The sequence below is a fragment of the Oncorhynchus clarkii genome, chromosome 10 (assembly GCF_045791955.1).
Source record: "Oncorhynchus clarkii lewisi isolate Uvic-CL-2024 chromosome 10, UVic_Ocla_1.0, whole genome shotgun sequence".
Lineage (NCBI taxonomy): Eukaryota > Metazoa > Chordata > Actinopteri > Salmoniformes > Salmonidae > Oncorhynchus > Oncorhynchus clarkii.
Genome location: NC_092156.1, coordinates 45,923,785 through 45,945,757, shown reverse-complemented (window position 1 = coordinate 45,945,757; position 21,973 = coordinate 45,923,785). Strand labels below are relative to the sequence as shown.

Sequence of the window (21,973 nt, the reverse complement as noted above, 5' to 3'; positions counted from 1 at the left end):
AAAAAGTCTAAAATTAAAAATGGCCCATCATTTAATAAATATAAAACCAATTTACATTTGTCTCAACTTTGATCTTATGTAATAGCATTATCTCCATGAAGCCAAAATATGCCTCTGTTGCCCCACAAACCTTGCTAATCATTGAGTGGTAAAATATACCAATGCAGAACAGCCAAATATATTTTTTCTTTACATAGTTGAATGTGCTGACAACAAAATCACACAAAAATTATCAATGGAAATCAAATTTATCAACCCATGGAGGTCTGGATTTGGAGTCACACTCAAAATTAAAGTGGAAAACCACACTACAGGCTGATCCAGCTTTGATGTAATGTCCTTAAAACAAGTCAAAATGAGGCTCAGTAGTGTGTGTGGCCTCCACGTGCCTGTATGACCTCCCTACAACGCCTGGGCATGCTCCTGATGAGGTGACGGATGGTCTCCTGAGGGATCTCCTCCCAGACCTGGACTAAAGCATCCGCCAACTCCTGGATAGTCTGTTGGTGGATGGAGCGAGACATGATGTCCCAGATGTGCTCAATTGGATTCAGGTCTGGGGAACGGGCGGGCCAGTCCATAGCATCAATGCCTTCCTCTTGCAGGAACTGCTGACACACTCCGCATGAGGTCTAGCATTGTCTTGCATTAGGAGGAACGCAGGAACCCAGGGCCAACCGCACCAGCATATGGTCTCACAAGGGGTCTGAGGATCTCATCTCGATACCTAATGGCAGTCAGGCTACCTCTGGCGAGCACATGGAGGGCTGTGCGGCCCCCCAAAGAAATGCCACCCCACACCATGACTGACCCACCGCCAAACCGGTCATGCTGGAGGATGTTGCAGATAGCAGAACGTTCTCCACGGCGTCGCCAGAGTCTGTCACGTCTGTCACGTGCTCAGTGTGAACCTGCTTTCATCTGTGAAGAGCACAGGGCGCCAGTGGCGAATTTGCCAATCTTGGTGTTCTCTGGCAAATGCCAAATGTCCTGCACGGTATTGGGCTGTAAGCACAACCCCCACCTGTGGACGTCGGGCCCTCATACCACCCTCATGGAGTCTGTTTCTGACCGTTTGAGCAGACACATGCACATTTGTGGCCTGCTGGAGGTCATTTTGCAGGGCTCTGGCAGTGCTCCTCCTGCTCCTCCTTGCACAAAGGCGGAGGTAGCGGTCCTGCTGCTGGGTTGTTGCCCTCCTACGGCCTCCTCCACGTCTCCTGATGTACTGGCCTGTCTCCTGGTAGCGCCTCCATGCTCTGGACACTACGCTGACAGACACAGCAAACCTTCTTGCCACAGCTCGCATTGATGTGCCATCTTGGATGAGCTGCACTACCTGAGCCACTTGTGTGGGTTGTAGACTCCGTCTCATGCTACCACTAGAGTGAAAGCACCGCCAACATTCAAAAGTGACCAAAACATCAGCCAGGAAGCATAGGAACTGAGAAGTGGTCTGTGGTCCCCACCTGCAGAACAACTCCTTTATTGAGGGTGTCTTGCTAATTGCCTATAATTTCCACCTGTTGTCTATTCCATTTGCACAACAGCATGTGAAATTTATTGTCAATCAGTGTTGCTTCCTAAGTGGACAGTTTGATTTCACAGAAGTGTGATTGACTTGGAGTTACATTGAATTGTTTAATTGTTCCCTTTATTTTTTAAAGCAGTGTGTATATATATATATATATATATACAGTGCCTTGCGAAAGTATTCGGCCCCCTTGAACTTTGCAACCTTTTTCCACATTTCAGGCTTCAAACATAAAGATATAAAACTGTATTTTTTGTGAAGAATCAACAACAAGTGGGACACAATCATGAAGTGGAACGACATTTATTGGATATTTCAAACTTTTTTAACAAATCAAAAACTGAAAAATTGGGCGTGCAAAATTATTCAGCCCCTTTACTTTCAGTGCAGCATACTCTCTCCAGAAGTTCAGTGAGGATCTCTGAATGATCCAATGTTGACCTAAATGACTAATGATGATAAATACAATCCACCTGTGTGTAATCAAGTCGCCGTATAAATGCACCTGCACTGTGATAGTCTCAGAGGTCCGTTAAAAGCGCAGAGAGCATCATGAAGAACAAGGAACACACCAGGCAGGTCCGAGATACTGTTGTGAAGAAGTTTAAAGCCGGATTTGGATACAAAAAGATTTCCCAAGCTTTAAACATCCCAAGGAGCACTGTGCAAGCGATAATATTGAAATGGAAGGAGTATCAGACCACTGCAAATCTACCAAGACCTGGCCGTCCCTCTAAACTTTCAGCTCATACAAGGAGAAGACTGATCAGAGATGCAGCCAAGAGGCCCATGATCACTCTGGATGAACTGCAGAGATCTACAGCTGAGGTGGGAGACTCTGTCCATAGGACAACAATCAGTCGTATATTGCACAAATCTGGCCTTTATGGAAGAGTGGCAAGAAGAAAGCCATTTCTTAAAGATATCCATAAAAAGTGTTGTTTAAAGTTTGCCACAAGCCACCTGGGAGACACACCAAACATGTGGAAGAAGGTGCTCTGGTCAGATGAAACCAAAATTGAACCTTTTGGCAACAATGCAAAACGTTATGTTTGGCGTAAAAGCAACACAGCTCATCACCCTGAACACACCATACCCACTGTCAAACATGGTGGTGGCAGCATCATGGTTTGGGCCTGCTTTTCTTCAGCAGGGACAGGGAAGATGGTTAAAATTGATGGGAAGATGGATGGAGCCAAATACAGGACCATTCTGGAAGAATGGAACCTGATGGAGTCTGCAAAAGACCTGAGACTGGGACGGAGATTTGTCTTCCAACAAGACAATGATCCAAAACATAAAGCAAAATCTACAATGGAATGGTTCAAAAATAAACATATCCAGGTGTTAGAATGGCTCAGTCAAAGTCCAGATCTGAATCCAATCGAGAATGTGTGGAAAGAACTGAAAACTGCTGTTCACAAATGCTCTCCATCCAACCTCACTGGGCTCGAGCTGTTTTGCAGGGAGGAATGGGAAAAAAAATCAGTCTCTCGATGTGCAAAACTGATAGAGACATACCCCAAGCGACTTACAGCTGTAATCGCAGCAAAAGGTGGCGCTACAAAGTATTAACTTAAGGGGGCTGAATAATTTTGCACGCCCAATTTTTCAGTTTTTGATTTGTTAAAAAAGTTTGAAATATCCAATAAATGTCGTTCCACATCATGATTGTGTCCCACTTGTTGTTGATTCTTCACAAAAAAATACAGTTTTATATCTTTATGTTTGAAGCCTGAAATGTGGCAAAAGGTCGCAAAGTTCAAGGGGGCCGAATACTTTCGCAAGGCACTGTATATTACACATACACAGTTGAAGTCAAAAGTTTACAAACACTTAAATCTCGTTTTTCAACCACTTCACACATTTCTCGTTAACGAACTATAGTTTTGGCAAGTCGGTTAGGACATCTACTTTGTGCATGACACAATTCATTTTTAAAACAATTATTTACAAACAGTTTATTTCACTTATAACTCACTGTATCACAATTCCAGTGGGTCAGAATTTTACTTACACAAAGTTGACTGTGCCTTTAAACAGTGTGGGAAATTCCAGAAAATTATGTCATGGCTTTAGAAGCTTCTGATCTACATCATTTGAGTCAACTGGAGGTGTACCTGTGGATGCATTTCAAGACCTACCTTCAAACTCTGCCTCTTTGCTTGACATCATGGGAAAATCAAAAGTAATCAGGCAAGACCTCCAAATTTTTTTTTAGACAATTTCCAAACACCTGAAGGTACCACGTTCTTCTGTACAAACAATAGTACGCAAGTATAAACACCATGGGACCACGCAGCCGTCATACCGCTCAGAAAGGAGACGCAATCGGACTCCTAGAGATGAACGTACTTTGGTGCGAAAAGTGTAAATCAATCCCAGAACAGCAGCAAATGACCTTGTGAAGATGCTGGAGGAAACAGGTACAAAGTATCTATATCCGCAGTAAAATTTGTCCTATATCGACATAAAATGAAAGGCAGCTCAGCAAAGAAGAAGCCACTGCTCAAAAACCGCCATAAAAAAGCCAGACTACGGTTTGCAACTGCACATGGGGACAAAGATTGTACGTTTTGGAGAAATGTCCTCTGGTCTGATGAAACAAAAATGGAACTGTTTGGCCATAATGACCATCGTTATGTTTTGAGGAAAAAGAGGGAGGCTTGCAAGCCGAAGAACACCATCCCAACTGTGAAGTACGAGGGTGGCAGCATCATGTTGTGGGGATGCTTTGCTGCAGGAGGGACTGGTGCACTTCACAAAATAGATGGCATCATGAGGGAGGAAAATTATGTGGATATATTGAAGCAACATCTCAAGACATCAGTTAAAGTTTGTTCGCAAATGGGTCTTCCAAATGGACAATGACCCTAAGCATACTTCCAAAGTTGTGGCCAAATGGCTTAAGGACAACAAAGTTAAGGTATTGGAGTGGCCATCACATCCTCAATCCTATAGAAAATGTGTGGGCAGAACTGAAAAAGCGTGTGCGAGCAAGGAGGTCTACAAACCTGACTCAGTTACACCAGCTCTGTCAGGAGGAATGGGCCAAAACTCTCCCAACTTATTGTGGGAAGCTTGTGGAAGGCTACCCAAAACATTTGACCCAAGTTAAACAATTTAAAGCCAATGCTACCAAATACTAATTGAGTGTATGTAAACTTCTGACCCACTGGGAATGTGATGAAAGAAATAAAAGCTGAAATAAATTATTCTTTCTACTATTATTCTGACATTTCACATTCTTAAAATATAGTGGTGATCCTAACTGACCTAAGACGGGGAATATTTACTAGGATGAAATGTCAGGAATTGTGAAAAACTGAGTTTAAATGTATTTGGCTAACGTGTAACTTCTGACTTCAACTGTGTGTGTGTATATATATATATATATATATAAAATCTGTTAAAGGGAGTTCTGGTAACAGTAGCAGAAATAAGTGAGATTTACCTGAGGCTGTTGCTCTGTGGCATGCGTGAGAGGCTCTGGTCTCCAGAATCTCACAAACAGATGTCAAGGGGACAGTACTTTTTCACGGGGCTTGCAGAAATCCCCAAGGAATGAATACCATTAAGCGTGCAAGGCACTGTAGCAACCCGTTTCTGTGCTAGAGCTCAGATAGAACTAGGCCTTTCACAGAAACTTGTCTGGCTGGGCTGGTGCTCACCATCTCTTAAAAACAAGTCTAGCACCGACGCTCACGTAGTAGAGATCCTGTACAGACACTTTGATTCTACTCTGAATGTAAACTAATTTCTTTTTTTACTGTAAAACGACAAGCCTTTCAGTCTTGAAAGCAAGTACACAAGTATACAAAACATTAATGACAGACTGAACAAGTGAAAGCTATATTCCCTGATTGATGTCACTTGTTAAATCCACTTCAAATCAGTGTACTGTAGATGAAGGAGAGGAGACACATTAAAGGAGGATTTTTAAGCCTTGAGATAATTGAGACATGGATTCTGTACAGTGCCTTTGGAAAGTATTCAGACCCCTTGACTTTTTCCACATTTCAAATCAAATCAAATCAAATTGTATTTGTCACATACACATGGTTAGCAGATGTTAATGCGAGTGTAGCGAAATGCTTGTGCTTCTAGTTCCGACAATGCAGTAATAACCAACGAGTAATCTAACCTAACAATTCCACAACAACTACCTTATACACACAAGTGTAAAGGGATAAAGAATATGTACATAAAGATATATGAATGAGTGATGGTACAGAACGGCATAGGCAAGATGCAGTAGATGGTATTGAGTACAGTATATACATATGAGATGAGTAATGTAGGGTATGTAAACATAAAAGTGGCATTGTTTAAAGTGGCTAGTGATACATGCATTACATAAAGATGGCAAGATGCAGTAGATGGTATAGAGTACAGTATATACATATGAGTTGAGTAATGTAGGGTATGTAAACATTATATTAAGTGGCATAGTTTCAAGTGGCTCGTGACACATTTTTTACATAAATTTTCCATTCCATTTTCGATTGTGCATCTGTAAAAGGTTGTGAGTGCTTTTGGTGACAAGCCTCCTGAGGTTGAAGAGGCGCTGCTGCGCCTTCTTCACCACGCTGTCTGTGTGGGTGGGCATATTCAGTTTGTCCGTGATGTGTACGCCGAGGAACTTAAAACTTTCTCCACTACTGTCCCGTCGATGTGGATAGGGGGGTGCTCCCTCTGCTGTTTCCTGAAGTCCACAATCAGCTCCTTTGTTTTGTTGACATTGGGTGAGAGGTTATTTCCCTGGAACCACACTCCCAGGGCCCTCACCTCCTCCCTGTAGGCTGTCTCGTCATTGTTGGTAATCAGGCCTACTACTGTTGTGATGTCTGCATACTTGATGATTGAGTTGGAGGCTTGCGTGGCCACACAGTCATGGGTGAACAGAGAGTACAGGAGGGGGCTGAGAACGCATCCTTGAGAGGCCCCAGTATTGAGGATCAGCGAAGTGGAGGTGTTGTTTCCTACCTTCACCACCTGGGGTCGGCCTGTCTTTAAGTTCAAGACCCAATTGCACAGTGCGGGGTTCAGACCCAGGGCCTTGAGCTTAATGATGAGCTTGGAGTGTACCATGGTGTTGAATGATGAGCTATAGTCAATGAACAGCATTCTTATATCGGTATACCTCTTGTCCAGATGGGTTAGGGCAGTGTGCAGTGTGGTTGCGATTGCGTCGTCTGTGGAACTATTGGGGCGGTAAGCAAATTGGAGTGGGTCTAGGGTGTCAGGTAGGCTGGAGGTGATATGGTCCTTGACTAGTCTCTCAAAGCACTTCATGATGACGGAAGTGAGTGCTACGGGGCGGTATTCGTTTAGCTCAGTTACCTTAGCTTTCTTGGGAACAGGAACAATGGTGGCCCCCTTGAAGCATGTTGGGACAGCTGACTGGGATAAGGATTGATTGAATATGTCCGTAAACACACCCGCCAGCTGGTCTGCGCATGCTCTGAGGACGCGGCTGTGGATGCCGTCTGGGCCTGCAGCCTTGTGAGGGTTAACACGTTTAAATGTTTTACTCATGTCGGTTGCAGTGAAGGAGAGTCCGCAGGTTTTGGTAGCGGGCAGTGTCAGTGGCACTGTATTGTCCTCAAAGCGAGCAAAGAAGTTATTTAGTCTGTCTGGGATCAAGACATCCTGGTCCGCGACGGGGCTGGTTTTCTTTTTGTAATCCATGATTGACTGTAGACCCTGCCACATACCTCTTGTGTCTGAGCCGTTGAATTGTGACTCTACTTTGCCTCTATACTGACACTTAGCTTGTTTGATTGCCCTGCGGAGGGAATGGCTACACTGTTTGTATTCGGTCATGTTTCCGGTCACCTTGCCCTGGTTAAAAGCAGCGAATGCTGCCACCAATCCACGGTTTCTGGTTTGGGAATGTTTTAATAGTTGCTGTGGGTACGACATCGCCGATGCACTTGCTAATGAACTCGCTCACCGAATCAGCGTATTCGTCAATGTTGTTGTTGGATGCAATACGGAACATATCCCAATACACGTGATTGAAGCAAACTTGAAGCATGGAATCAGATTGGTCGGACCAGCGTTGAACAGACCTGAGCGTGGGGGCTTCCTGTTTTAGTCTCTGTCTATAGGCTGGGAGCTACAAAATGGAGTCGTGGTCATTTTGTTTAGGTTACAGCCTTATTCTTATTCTACTGATTTGTTTTATTCCCCTCTTCATTCTACACACAATACCTCATAATGACAGAGCAAAAACTGTTTAGAAATGTTTGCTAATATAAAATAAACTGAAATGACATTTACATACAGTACCAGTCAAAAGTTGACACCTACTCATTCAAGGGTTTTTCTATATTTGTACTATTTTCTACATTGTAGAATAATACTGAAGACATCAACACATGGAATCATGTAGTAACCAAACGTGTTAAAAAAAATATATATATATTTTAGATTTTTCAAAATAGCCACCCTTTGCCTTGATGACAGCTTTGCACACTCTTGGCATTCTCTTAACCAGCTTCACCTGGAATTGTTTTCCTTTCCATGTCTTGAAGGAGTTCCCACATATGCTGGTTAAGTGTGCCTTGAATTCTAAAGAAATCACAGTCACCAGCAAAGCACCCCCACACCTCCTCCATGCTTCACAGTTGGAATCACACATTTTTTAGATCATCCATTCACCTACTCTGCGTCTCACAAAGACACAGCGGTTGGAACCAAAAATATTACATTTGGACTCATCAGACCAAAGGACAGATTTCCACCGGTCTAATGTCCATTGCTCATGTTTCTTGGTGTCCTTTAGTAGTGGTTTTCTTTGCAGCAATTCGACAATGAAGGCCTGATTCACACAGTCTCTGAACAGTTGATGTTGAGATGTGTCTGTTACTTGGAACTCTGTGAATCATTTATGTGGGCTGCAATTTCTGAGGCTGGTAACTCTAATGAACGTATCCTCTGCAGCAGAAGTAACTCTGGGTCTTCCTTTCCTGTGGCGATCCTCATGAGAGCCAGTTTCATCATAGCACTTGAAGAAATTTTCATAGTTCTTCAAATGTTCCGGATTGACTGACCATGTCTAAAAAGTAATGAATGGACTGTCGTTTCTCTTTGCTTATTTGAGCTGTTCTTGCTATAATATGGACTTGGTATTTTACCAAATAGGGCTATCTTCTGTATACCACCCCTACCTTGTCAAAACACAACTGATTGACTCAAACACATTCAGGAAAGAAATTCTACAAATTAACTTAACAAGGCACACCTGGTAATTGAAATGCATTCCAGGTGACTACTGGTTGAGAGAATGCCAAGAGTGTGCAAAGCTGTCAAGAGGCAAATGGTGGCTACTTTGAAGAATCTCAAATAAAATATATTTTGATTTAACACTTTTTTACTACATGATTCTATATATGTTATAGTTGATGTCGTCACTATTATTCTACAATGTAGAAAATAGTGGAATGAGTAGGTTTGTACAAACTTGACAGGTACAGTAAGTATTCAGACCCAATAGTCAGTACTTTGTGTAGACACCTTTGGCAGCGATTACAGCCTTGAATCTGCTTGAGTATGACTAAGTTTAGCACACCTGTATTTGGGGAGTTTCTCCCATTCTTCTCTTCAGATCCTCTCAAACTCAGTCAGGTTGGATGGGGAGCATTGCTGCACAGCCATTTTCAGGTCTCTCCAGAGAGACATTCAGAGACATGTCCCGAAGCCACACCTGCGTTGTCTTGGCTGTGTGCTTAAGGTTGTTGTCCTTCTGGAAGGTTCTCCCATCTTCACAGAGGAACTCTGGAGATCTGTCAAAGTGACCATCGGGTTCTTGGTCACCTCCCTGACCAAGGCCCCCGATTGCTTAGTTTGGCTGGGCGACCAGCTCTAGGAAGTCTTGGTGGTTCTAAACTTCTTCCATTTAAAGAATGATGGAGGCCACTGTGTTCTTGGGGACCTTCAATTGCTGCACATTTTTTTTGGTACACTTCCCCAGATCTGTGCCTCGACACAATCCTGTCTCTGAGCTCTACGGACAATTCCTTTGACCTCATGGCTTTGTTTTTACTGACATGAACTGTCAACTGTGGGACCTTATTTAGACAGGTGTGCTCTTTTCCAAATCATGTCCAATCAAGTTCTAGAAACCTCAAGGACAACCAATGGAAAAAGGAAAGGGTCTAAATACTTAAGGTATAGTTTATATACACACACATTTGCACACACAACAAAGCACTTTGTCATTATGGGGTATTGTGTGTAGATTGCTGAGATGTCTATTTAAATTAGTTTAGGAATAAGGCTGTAACGTAACAAAATGTGGAAAAAGTCAAGGGGTCTGAATACTTTCCAAATACACTGTGTGCCATTCAGAGGGTGTGAATGGGCAAGACTAAATATTTAAGTGCCTTTGAACGGGGTACGGTAGTAGGTGCCAGGGGCACCGGTTTGTGTCAAGAACTCCAACGCTGCAGGGTTTTTCACGTTTGTGTGCATCAAGAACGGTCCACCATCCAAAGGACATCCAGCTAACTTGACAACTGTGGGAAGCATTGGAGTCAACAATGGAGGCCAGCATATCTGCGGAAAGCTTTCGACACCTTGTAGAGTCCATGCCCCGACGAATTTAAACTGTTTTGAGGGCAAAAGGGGAGGGTGGGTGCAACTAAATATAAGGAAGGTGTTCCTAATGTTTGGTATACTCAGTGTATATGTTAAGAAATGAGAGTCACTTGAAATGGCTAATTTATGGCTAATTTAAAAAAAAACTAAAATGAAACCTTTCAGATAAGTATGAGATTAACAAACCAACGTGTTAGACCTATCTGGAAAAAGCCAGATCCATACTTTGTTACTTTATTTATTGGCATAAGCGTCAGATGGTATTGCTTGTTATCATCAATAAACAGATATGACCAGTGTTCCGGTGAACTAGCCCATCAATTCTGCCACAGTGATATCACCTATAAACATTTAACTGTGATATGGAACATGGCATAAATAAACTTAGTTCACAAGATTAAACATTTAGGATCTAGGTTGTGAGATGTTGGAAACCAACCAGAAAAACCTGGCTTTAACCAGCAAAACGGAATGCTTACTATACTAAACAGGAAAATCTAAACATGGGCTGTTCCCTACACGCCAATGTTTTTCACTTAACTCCCCAAAAACGTGCTTTTGTGCCAGTCACTCAAACCAGGCTAACATCTCATGATGCTACTGTTCAATCGTTTCTTTGAGATCTGTGTCATTTTGGAATAGGACCCACTAGCAACAAAACCCATATGAACTGAGCCAACATTGAAAGTAACACAAGTTGAATCTACATAAAGTTCTTCATACACGAGTTGTCATGCAGTCAATATGCTGTTCTGACCTTGTGTGCAAAGTCAAATGGCACGGACAAATCAATACGAAAATAGACATGTTCTTTCAGCAATGGAACCAAAAGCACAAATACGGACAGCATGGGAAACGAGCAGTGCATGGAAATCAGCATGAGAATCACACAGTACAGTTGAAGTAATTTTTCCAACTGATGTCTTCACAGACAAACACCCCCCCCCCCCCCTAGAAATCTATTCTGCTGGAGACATGTTACATAGCGAGGTGCCTAAAATACTAGTGACATTTGCTGCCTCCTACTGGTCTTTAAGTGCACATGCATACATAAAGGCACAACTGCCCATTACACTTGTATTTGTTGGGAGTAAAATTGACAGTGGAGGAAAATAAATGTTTGCTCACAGGTGGACGTAACACACCTGTACCTGATGTGCCATTGTAATAGGAGTGAGCCCTACTCATTAACGGTTTAACGAAATCACTATCAAACCACATTGTGAGAATAAAATAAAAAAACTTCACCGAAATCCCAATAAGTTCGGGAGAAGTGTGAACAAAGTGGCATGGCACCAGTAAATAAAAATCCTAACAAAAGCAATGGAGAGCCAGGAGAAAGTGTAAGAGCTCCTTTTCTTCACAGTATGTATTTTGTAAAGTAGCACCTCGATTTTGTAACGCATCAGGAACAGCAGTCCTAGTGCAGGAAAGTTGGGATCGGGGTGGTAGATGTCACCCATAGCATGGTCCAGTTTTGGCCAATCAAACCAAAGTGGTCAGCTTGTCTATTAGGTCATCGATGGTGTAGACTATGAGCTTGATGTCCTCCTTTTCTGCCATGCGGTGCTGGCCATGCTTGCGCAAGATGACATCAACGTCGTTGCTCAGCACACGCTCGGCTAGCTGCATGGAGATGTGCCAGGGCACATCCTGGTCCTTCATCCCATGGATGAGCCTCACCGGGCAGGTCACTGGAATGGGGCTCTGCAGAACGCAGTGCTGCTCTGCCTCCTTCAGGAACTCTGTGGTGAACGTGATGGAGCCCTCCTCGTTGTGTTTGGTAGGAACCACCCACTGCCCCTTCTCTTCAATCTCCTTCCTCGCCTAGAATGACAGACAGGTGGCATTTAGACAAAATGCTTGAATTCGATTCTGGAGGTGGAGACATTATCTAAGATGGCAACCATTTTAAAAAGTTCTCAGGAAAGATGTTTTAATTATAATGCCATCTGAATTTTGTTCTTGCAATTTCAAGACTAACTGCATGCATTTCAGAATGAACCCTCCTTCGGTTTGTTGTTATGATCCATTTAATCAAGTGTCAGTCATGAGGGGAAAAGTGGTCTGTAGAGCTTTAAGGTTATTGACAACTCAAGATGGCTGACTCTGAACGCTGACTCACCTCAATAGGAAGTGTATTGAAGACCGTTACAAAGTGGTCAGCTGCTGTAGAGATGCCAACCATGGCCGCAGTTCTTTCTGGACGAGCTATGGCTGCCAGGCACATCAGCCAGCCGCCCATACTGGAGCCAACCAGAATCTGCAACACCAGAATAATTATCTAGATCAGAAATTACCCTCTAATGATAGCATGGATATCCCTAGTGTAAATAATGCATGCATGGAGGAACCAAAGTCTTCTGCAGGACAAGTAGAGGTATAATAACCTAATATCCTCCACATGGCCATCAGGGCTAGGTTTATTACTAACTCAGTGGTCAATTCACACTGCAATCTGTAACAGTTTTACATAAACTACCATCCCACTATTATACATGAGTCTATGCAGGTCTATTTCAGGTAATAATACTTTGTATTACACTGGCTGACCACAATTCATCTCATCATAGAAACAGAGGGGAGCGCCTTACTTGTGGCCCCTCCACAAGCTCGTCCAATACATATAGAACATCCCTCTTCCAGGTGCCGACAGTGCCGTCTACCATCTCACCTTCAGATGACCCACAGCCTGTATAGTCAAACCTGGGAAAGACCAAAGACTACATCATCATGATATGAGCAGCCTAGAACTCAATGAGAACAATGCAGACGACAAAAAATAAACAATGGCAACAAGTCCTGACCAACTCAAAGAATGACATGCATAATTGTAGAGAGATCAGACAGCTCTATTTTTCATGACTGAAAACACTATAGCTAATTTACCTTAGGTAAGAGTGGCCTAGTGATTGGCAGAACTCCTCAAGGGCTTCTGCTTTCTTCCCCCCCATGTTAGAGGCAAACCCTGGCAAGAAGACTACACCTGGGCTCTTCCCCTTCACTTTTCTATAAGCCAGCTTCGGCAGGTCAGGGCGTGCTGCATACTGCACTGTAGACGACTTGTGTCTCACTCCTAGAAAACAGAAACATTACAACAACGTTTTGCATACATTTCCCCCAAACCATTGGGTCAATCTTGAAATACATGATTTCACTCAATGACACAGCTAGCCATGCCCATGTGACTTGGAGATGGTGGTGCTTTTACAATGGTTTGGTTTGTGGTTCCAATTTGTATGCGTCTTGTCAAGTGTTGTAGTCCAGTCTCGAGATCACAGAGGGTCAAGTGTTGTAGTCCAGTCTCGAGATCACAGAGGGTCTCGGATGCATTTTTACTCATCCAGTGAAGACTCGCCATTTCTTCCCGAGACCAGGGGCCTAATTTATAACCGTTGTAAATAGCTGTGTGCCCTATTTCTGAAAAGACTGCGCGCGCACACAAATTGAGATTTATAAACCATATACACATGCATGTTTCCCGTTAAATCAGACCTGATGTTCATGCGAGCACAATTTTACAAGCCTTCTAACTCCATCTGAAAAACACCCACCATTCACCTTTTACGGTGACAATAATACTCTTCTTTGCTGTAAACCATGGAAGTATTAGAATTAGGCCAGGACAGTATCTAAAGGAAGTAGCAATGCAAACTTTATCAAATATCTTGAGGTATTGGCAGAATGTTTTTTGCAGGGCCATTTGCTGTATCTGACTGTTGTTTCAGAAACACAAAAACAATTGCTAATTGTTTTGGACCTGTAAACAGATGATTTACATTTACTTTTTCCCTAACCTAAACACGCTGATGTGCCCTCGAATTCTGAAACATTGACCACGGCCAGCAGAGCAAATGAACTGCAGCGGTAGCCTACACACTTCAATGCAAAAGATCCACTGTATGTTCACCTTAGTCTAATTCTACTGTTGGCCTGTGTTATAAACCGTGCCCCCTTTTCGGATGCATAAAACAAAAACGAATTATAATAGCTTATCTAATAGGCCCAATTAAATTAGATGTGTTGTATGGCTACTTTGTGAATATGAACTCATCATGGCCATATGAGGAAATCAGTCAATTGAAATAAATTCATTAGGCCCTAATCTATGGATTTCACATGACTAGGAATACAGATATGCATCTGATGGGGACAGATAACTTAAAAGAAAAAGGGACTCACAATGGGCCTCAGGATCTTGTCAAGCTATCCCTGTCCATTCAAATTGCCATCGATAAAATGCAATTGTGTTTGTTGTCCGTAGCTTATGCCTGCCCATTCCATAACCCCACCATTGGGCACTCTGTTCACAACGCTGACATCAGCAAACCGCTCACCCACACAATGCCATACACATGGTCGTACTACCAAATTCTCTAAAATTACATTGAGGCGGCTTATGGTGAGAAATTAACACTACATTCTCTGGCAACAGCTCTGGTGGGCATTCCTGCAGTCAGCGTGCCAATTCCATGCTCCCTCAACTTGAGACATCTGTGGCATTGTGTTGTGTGACAAAACTGCACATTTTAGAGTGGCCTTTTATGGTCCACAGCACAATGGGTCACCCGTGGAATGATCATGCTGTTTAATCAGATTCTTGATATGCCACACCTGTCAGGTGGATGGATTATCTTGGCAAAGAGGAAAAGCTCACAAACCGGAATGTAAACAAATGTGATTTTTGTTGTTGTTGAGAAATACGCTTTTTGTACGTATGGAACATTTCTGGGACACTTTCAGCTCATGAAACATGGGACCAACACTATATGTTGCATTTATGTTTTTGTTCAGTGTATTTCACAAGTATAACACCATGAGTCAGAAAAGGTGAGGAATTTATTCTGTAATGATCATGGAAATTTATTTTTAAACATGTGACTATTTCTAATTATTTTAGAATCCAAAGAAAATATATAGGCGTAGATTTTTGCTCTTCTCACTAACGGCAAATGAATGCATCTTCGTATTATATTTAGCTACCTGTTATTTTTTAAATGATTAAGCGTGTCATCATACTGTATATTCCTATTTGCCCAAGTCTACTCCTAGGCTACTTTTGCATTCTTGAAATGCAATACCTAAACCACTAGAAACTGTGCGTACGAATGGTCTAAAGATTGCGGGAGGAGAAGCACATTCTTACGTCAAGATACATCAAGAGTTTCATAAATGCCAACTTCTGCATGATAACTGGCACACGCATGTTTTGGGGCATACTTTGTGGTTATGCAAGGTTTCTAAATGATGCCCCAGTGGAGTAAAAAAATCTGAATTATCAGACCCAGTTCAGTCAGTGCATAAAAAAGTGCTTTGCCAAGCCAGAGATCCACACTCATTTCATGACATGTATATCTTATAGCCTATTAAAACCTGGGCTTCCTACATTACGGTCCTTTACTTTTGTTGAAACATATCCTCAAACCTTGTCACGCTCTTCAGAATTTCCTTGCTCCCCTAGAAGCCCGGGGCAAATTGTAAGTTTATTATGGTCTGTATCTATCCTTTACAGACCATGGTTAGTGATAGTGATAATTTGAAGTGTGACTATTTGCCCTCAATACATATTTCCACCACTGAATGGCTATAAAATCCATATGTTCCCCCCGGTCTTGGGTGGTCTCGAACACTGGTCTTGTCACACCTTTGACTAATCATGGTCTGTTCTGACTAGCTAGCTAATGGTGCTTTCAAAACAACAACTCTGAAACGGAATTATTTTTTAAATTATTTTTTTGCATAGAGCCTCCTATTGGTCAATTCTGATATTTTCCAAGTGGGAAATTCAGAGCTCATTTTCCTACAAAGAGTTTCCGAGTAATGAGTTTTTATAATACTGACAACTGATGAATAGCTGCTGGCGAGTTAGCCAAGTTAGCTGCAGGCTTGCAATAGCTAGGTAGCTACTTGTAACTAACTAGCTAGCTGCAGGGTGGGATGCAGCTGGCTGATGAAACTATGGCAGCGAGCAAAAGAAACGCCTCTACCATCCGTTGTATTGCTGAATGTACAATCACTGGAGAACAAACTGGTGGATCGCCGATGAAGACCGTCCTATCAAAAGGGACCTGAAGAACTAATATTCTATATTACTCTGAAACTTAGCTAAACAAGGACATGGATAATACTCTAGCTGGTGTTTCTATATATCGGCAGGACAGAACGGCAGCGTTGGGAAAGCTCAAGGGAGGAAGTGTGTCTTAACAGCTGGTGCACGATCTCTAATATTAAGGAAGTCTCAAGGTTCTGCTTGCCCGAGTTAGAATACCTCATGATAAGCTGTAAACCATACTATTTATCAAGAGAGTTTATCTAGATTTGTCATAGCTGTCCATTTATCACCACAAACCAAGGCTGGCACTAAGACCACACTTAATGAGCTGTATAGGGCTATAAGCGAACAAGAAAAAGCTCATCCAGAGGCTGCGATCCTAGTGGCCGGGGATTTTAAGGCAGCACGTCACCTGTGCAAAAAATATTTTAATCAACACTCTAGACCACCTTTACACCCTACCCCACACACAAAGCTCTCCCACCATTTGGCAAATCTGAAGCGCTCAATACGGAAGTGGTCCGATGAAGCCGTTGCTAAGCTCGTTTCGCTAGCAGAGAAGTTGGGTTGTCACAATACCAGTATTATGATACTCCGAGGTATCGTGGCAAGGAAGCAAAACATGTAGTGGACAACATTTTTATGGAAAACATTCCTAATGTTGGAAACAAGCAGCCTTGTGTCACCCAGAATCACATTTATTTTCCAAGAACACAATATATTTACACGCGATAGGTTTTTAAAGGACCAAAGAGTAAAGTCAGCTTCGTGTTTTCCTTTTTTCCATGGAAAAGCAGGTATCCCAGTATCGTGACAACCTTAGCAGAGACTGGAATATGTTCCGGGACTCATCCAATGGCATTAAGGAGTATATCACATCATTCACTGGCTTCATTAATAAGAGCATTTGTCAACATCCCAAAGTGACCGTACATATCCCACCCAAAAGCCATGGATTACAGGCAACAGCCGCACTGAGCTAAAGGCTGGAGCTGTCGCGTTCAAGAAGCCGGTCACAAACACGGACAAGAAATACCGCTACGCACGCCGACGAACCATCAAACAGGCAAAGCATCATTACGGCACTAAGATGGAATCCTACTACACCGGCTCTGATGCTCGTCGGATGTGGCAGGGCTTGCAAAATATCACGAATTATAAAGGAAAACCCAGCCGCGGGCTGCCAAGTGACACGAGCCTACCAGAGAAGCTAAATGTCTTCTATGTTCGCGTCGAGGCTAGCAACACTGAACCATGCATGAGAGCACCAGCCGTTCCGGACAACTGTGTGATCATGTTCTCCGTAGCCGATGAGTGTAAGCCCTTTAAACAGGTCAAAATTCACAAGGCCAGATTACCAGGATGCATACTCCGAGCATGCACTGATCAGCTGGCAAGTGTCTTCACTGACATTTTCAACATCTGCCTGACCCAGTCTGTAATACCTTTCATAATAATACGTTTCAAGCAGACTACCATAGTCGCTGTGTCGAAGAAAGCCACGGTAACCAGTCTAAATGACTATCGCCCCATAGCATTCACATCTGTAGCCATGAAATGCCTTGAAAAGCTGGTCATGGCTCACAACATCACAATCATCCCAGACACTAGTCCCACTCAAACATGCATACCACCCCAACAGATGACAATCTCGATTGTACTCCGCACTGCCCTTTCCCACATGGACAAAAGGAACATTTAAGTGAGAATACTGTTCAGTGACTTGAGCTCAGCGTTCAACACCATAGTGCCCTCCAAACTCATCACTAAGCTAAGGATCCTGGTACTGAACACTTCTCTTTGAAACTTGATCCTGGACTTCCTGACAGGACGCCCTAAGGAGGTGAGGCTAGGAAACAACACATCCGCCACGTTGATCCTCAACACGGGGGCCCCTTAGGGGTGTATGCTTAGTCCCTCCTGTACTCCCTGCTTATCCACCACTGCGTGGCCAACACGACTTCAACACCATCATTAAGTTTGCAGACGACACAACGGTGGTAGGCCTGATCACCGACAACGATGAGACAGCCTACAGGGAGAAGGTCAGACCTGGCAGTGTGGTCAACCTCTCCCTCAATGTGATCAAGACAAAGGAGATGATTGTGGACTACATGAAAAGGATGGCCGAGCACGCCCCTATTCACATCGACGGGGCTGTAGTGGAGCATGTTAAGAGCTTCAAGTTCCATTGATGACAGCTTTGCACACTCTTGGCATTCTCTCAACCAACTTCATGACGTCAGTCACCTGGTATGCATTTCAATTATCAGGTATGCCTTGTTAAAAGTTAAATTCAACAAATTATTTCCTTCTCAATGCATTTGAGCCAATCAATTGTGTTGTGACGAGGCAGGGCTGGTATACAGAAGATAGCCCAAATAAATGCTTCAGAGTTCAAGTAACAGACACATCAACTATTCAGAGGAGACTGCATGAATCAGGTCTTCATGGTTGAATTGCTACAAAGAAACCACTTCTCAGGGACACCAATAAGAAGGAGACTTTTTTGGGCCAAGAAACACAAGCAACGGACATTAGCCAGGGAAAATCTGTCCTTTGGGCTGATGTATCCAAATTAGATTTTTGGTTCCAACTGGTGTGTCTTTGTGAGACGCAGAGTACATGAACAGATTCTCTGCATGTGTAGTTCCCACCGTGAAGCATGGTGGAGGTGGTGTGATGGTGCTTTGTTGGTTACACTGTCTGATTGATTTAGAATTCAAGGTACACTTAACCAGCATGGCTACCACAGCATTCTGCAGTGATACGCCATCCCATCTGGTTTGGGCTTAGTGGGACTATCATTTGTTTCTCAACAGGACAATGACCCAACCCACCTCCAGGCTGTGTAAGGGCTATTTGACCCAGAAGGAGTGTGATGGAGTGCTGCATCAGATGACCTGGCCTCCACAATCAACCGACCTCAACCCAATTGAGATGGTTTGGGACGAGTTGGACTGCAGACTGAAAGAAAATGAGCCAACAAGTGCTCAGCATATGTGGGAACTCCTTCAAGAATGTTGGAAAAGCATTCCTGGTGAAGCTGGTTGAGAGAATGCCGAGTGTGCAAAGCTCTCAAGGCAACTGCTACTTTGAAGAACCTAAAAAATATATATATTTTGTTTTGTTTACCACTTTTTTGGTTACTACATGATTCCATGTGTTAGTGAAGACATCACAACTACGAACTATTATTCTACAATGTAGAAAATAGTAAAACCCTTGAATGACTAGGTGTCCAAACTTTTGACTGGTACTGTATGCGTGAACTCCTTTTCTTTCCTAGATTCCTTTCCTCACTCCCTTTCCACATTTCCTAGCTCCCTTTTATTCCTTCATCCTCTTTTCCTAGATTTGTTTCCCCTCGCTCGCTTTTCCTCCACTACTCCTTGCCTAGCTCCCTTTCTACTGGATGTTGTTAATTGGGAAAGAGGTAAGGAACGGAAGCTAAGACAGCAGGATAAGGAAACTAGGTAATGAGGAAAGGGAGTGGGGAAAGGAATCTAGAAGGGAGCTAGGAAAGGAGATAAGAAAAGATGGGGAAGAATGATAGGAAATGGAGTTAGGGAAGGAAGATAACTAACCGACTTGGGTTTTTGAAGCAGTGATTTTGTAGAAACATTGATTAATTTAGAAAATCTGTCTAGTTAGCTTGTCAGTAACAACTCAATGTTTTTCGTTGTGCATTTAGCTACAGTAAGCAAAAATTAGCTAACTAGATTGCTTGCCGCTAACGTTAGCTAGCATTGGACAGAGGTATTAGAAAATGAATCTCTGCTTTAGGTAGCTAAGTTAGCTGTTACTTTGTTCACTGTATTTTGGTTGTAAAGTTAACATTAGCGACACCTGCCACCTGTATAACTTGTTTGTGAATGACTGGAATAATTATACGTTTAATATTTGCGACATAAATCAAACTTGTATAGTAGCTAGCTACTCACCGGAAAACGTAACAGGTTTTCTTTGGACATGTAACGTTAATTGGAAAATCCTGCTGAAATGCCTGGCTAGTGGAGACGCCATTCTGTGCTGCGACGGAGGGGTGAGGAGGACAAGACTCCGACTGAATAGTTCGACTCCTGCCACACCCTACACTGGAGGGAAAACGTGGGTTTGTGTGATCTTGCTAGCTAGCTGCTTCTTCTTGTTCACTGGTATCATGAAGTTCGCACATTTTGTTTGCGCATGCCGCCATCTACTGTGCGGGAGTGTGTGGTCGAGCACGTTATATTTTGTGAAACAAAAATCAAAAGGAAGGGGGAAAGGAAAAATGTGCACCACCAACCCTACACCGATAGATCACTATTTAAAAAAACATTTTTTAATCAGAAAAATAAACACCACCCCATTCCACTATTTTGACCCTAACTGACCCTACACCAGGCAAACAGCCCAGGTGGACAGAAGTCTTTAATTCAACACATCTTGTAACTCTTCTGCAGTAAAACCTCATTACACCCAAGTACTTCTCTGCAGATGCCACCGCAACATATATTTTCTGTAATTTACGTTCCATTTCTGCGGTACAGTTAATAACCATGGCATTGAATGCTAAGAAGCTAACTTTACTGAAGCAGAAATTTGTATCACTCTGTATTGGCTTAGGTCTACTACTCACCCTTGACCCATTATCCCCTACTCTTCACTGCCTCGCAGCATATGACACCTGTTCTGCTCTGACCCTGGCAACCTCAACCTGTCTCTCTTGCTCGAGCACTTCTGATCCGCAGCAACATGGGCACCCCCAGAATTGGCACATACAGGTTTCTCCTCTGATACTACACATTCCTTTATCCCATGCCCTCCTGCACACTTCTCACATCTCAGAATCTCCCTCCTACACACTGCTGCAACATGACCATAAGCTTGGTATCTGAAACACTTTAGTGGGTTCAGCACAAAAGTTCTCATGGGATAACTGACAAAGTCCATATCGAGCTACCTTCACCGATTGAACAGTTCCCAAATTATTTTCTACTCATCCTGAGACTACATATGGGTCAGCCAAAAGGCAGGGATCCACTTCGTCCATGGTTATCCTTTGCATGACCATCGGGGTGAGGCTCTTACTCAGAGGTCTTCACCACACCTGCCACCACAGGTAATTCATACTCATGCTCGTCAGGTTCAATTTCTGAGCCATCAAAGACAGCAGGGTACGGTTTGTACTTGGTGCAATTCTCCCTGAACACACATCTTCCCGCTGCACTCGGCTCTTCTTCTTCCTCGCTGTCCATAACCACATCTATCCAATCACCACGTGCATGCATGTCTTCATTCGCTGTATTGTTTGCAGAACACGCACTGAGGGCCTTTCTCCAATACCCAACTTCTGTTCCTTAGCCCAATTTACTAGTCTGGCTATCCCTGGCCTCTCCATGCTCACAAAATGTGGGCTGCTCTATATCTTAGAGCCTTTAAAATGGTAAACCAATCTAGCTAGTTAGCTAGCCCACTGAAAAAAAAAAAAATTCTGCCCACTTGAGCTGACCAGGAAAAAACTCTGGGCCCTAATGTTGCTTTTAAGACAACTGGGAACTTCGGGGGAAAAACAAGGTCAAATCCTGAGGCTACGTGAGGCTTATTTGATCTAATAGAAGTTTTGTAATGGTTAGGTTGTTTTGAATCCACTGCTATAAGTGGGTGCACATGGCATTTTGACAACTTAAAAAAAAAAAACTTTATGTGGTTGTGCCTGTTGTCGTAGAGATAGAAAGAGGACTCATCATGGATGTAACCCGCTTTAATGTACTACTTTAAAATGTACTACTTTAAAATGG

General features: G+C 43.0%; 1 protein-coding gene across 1 annotated transcript; it reads right to left on the bottom strand.

Moving 5' to 3' along the window:
* Positions 1–10,363: 10,363 nt before the first annotated feature.
* LOC139418623 (palmitoyl-protein thioesterase ABHD10, mitochondrial-like) lies at positions 10,364–20,354 on the bottom strand. The gene is made up of 5 exons (XM_071168225.1): positions 20,135–20,354; positions 13,028–13,214; positions 12,733–12,844; positions 12,264–12,401; positions 10,364–11,965 (listed from the first exon to the last, which is right to left on the bottom strand). Exons 1-5 carry the CDS (start codon positions 20,214–20,216, stop codon positions 11,624–11,626), a joined length of 861 nt encoding a protein of 286 aa, XP_071024326.1. The 5' UTR covers positions 20,217–20,354; the 3' UTR covers positions 10,364–11,623.
* Between the last annotated feature and the right edge of the window lie 1,619 nt (positions 20,355–21,973).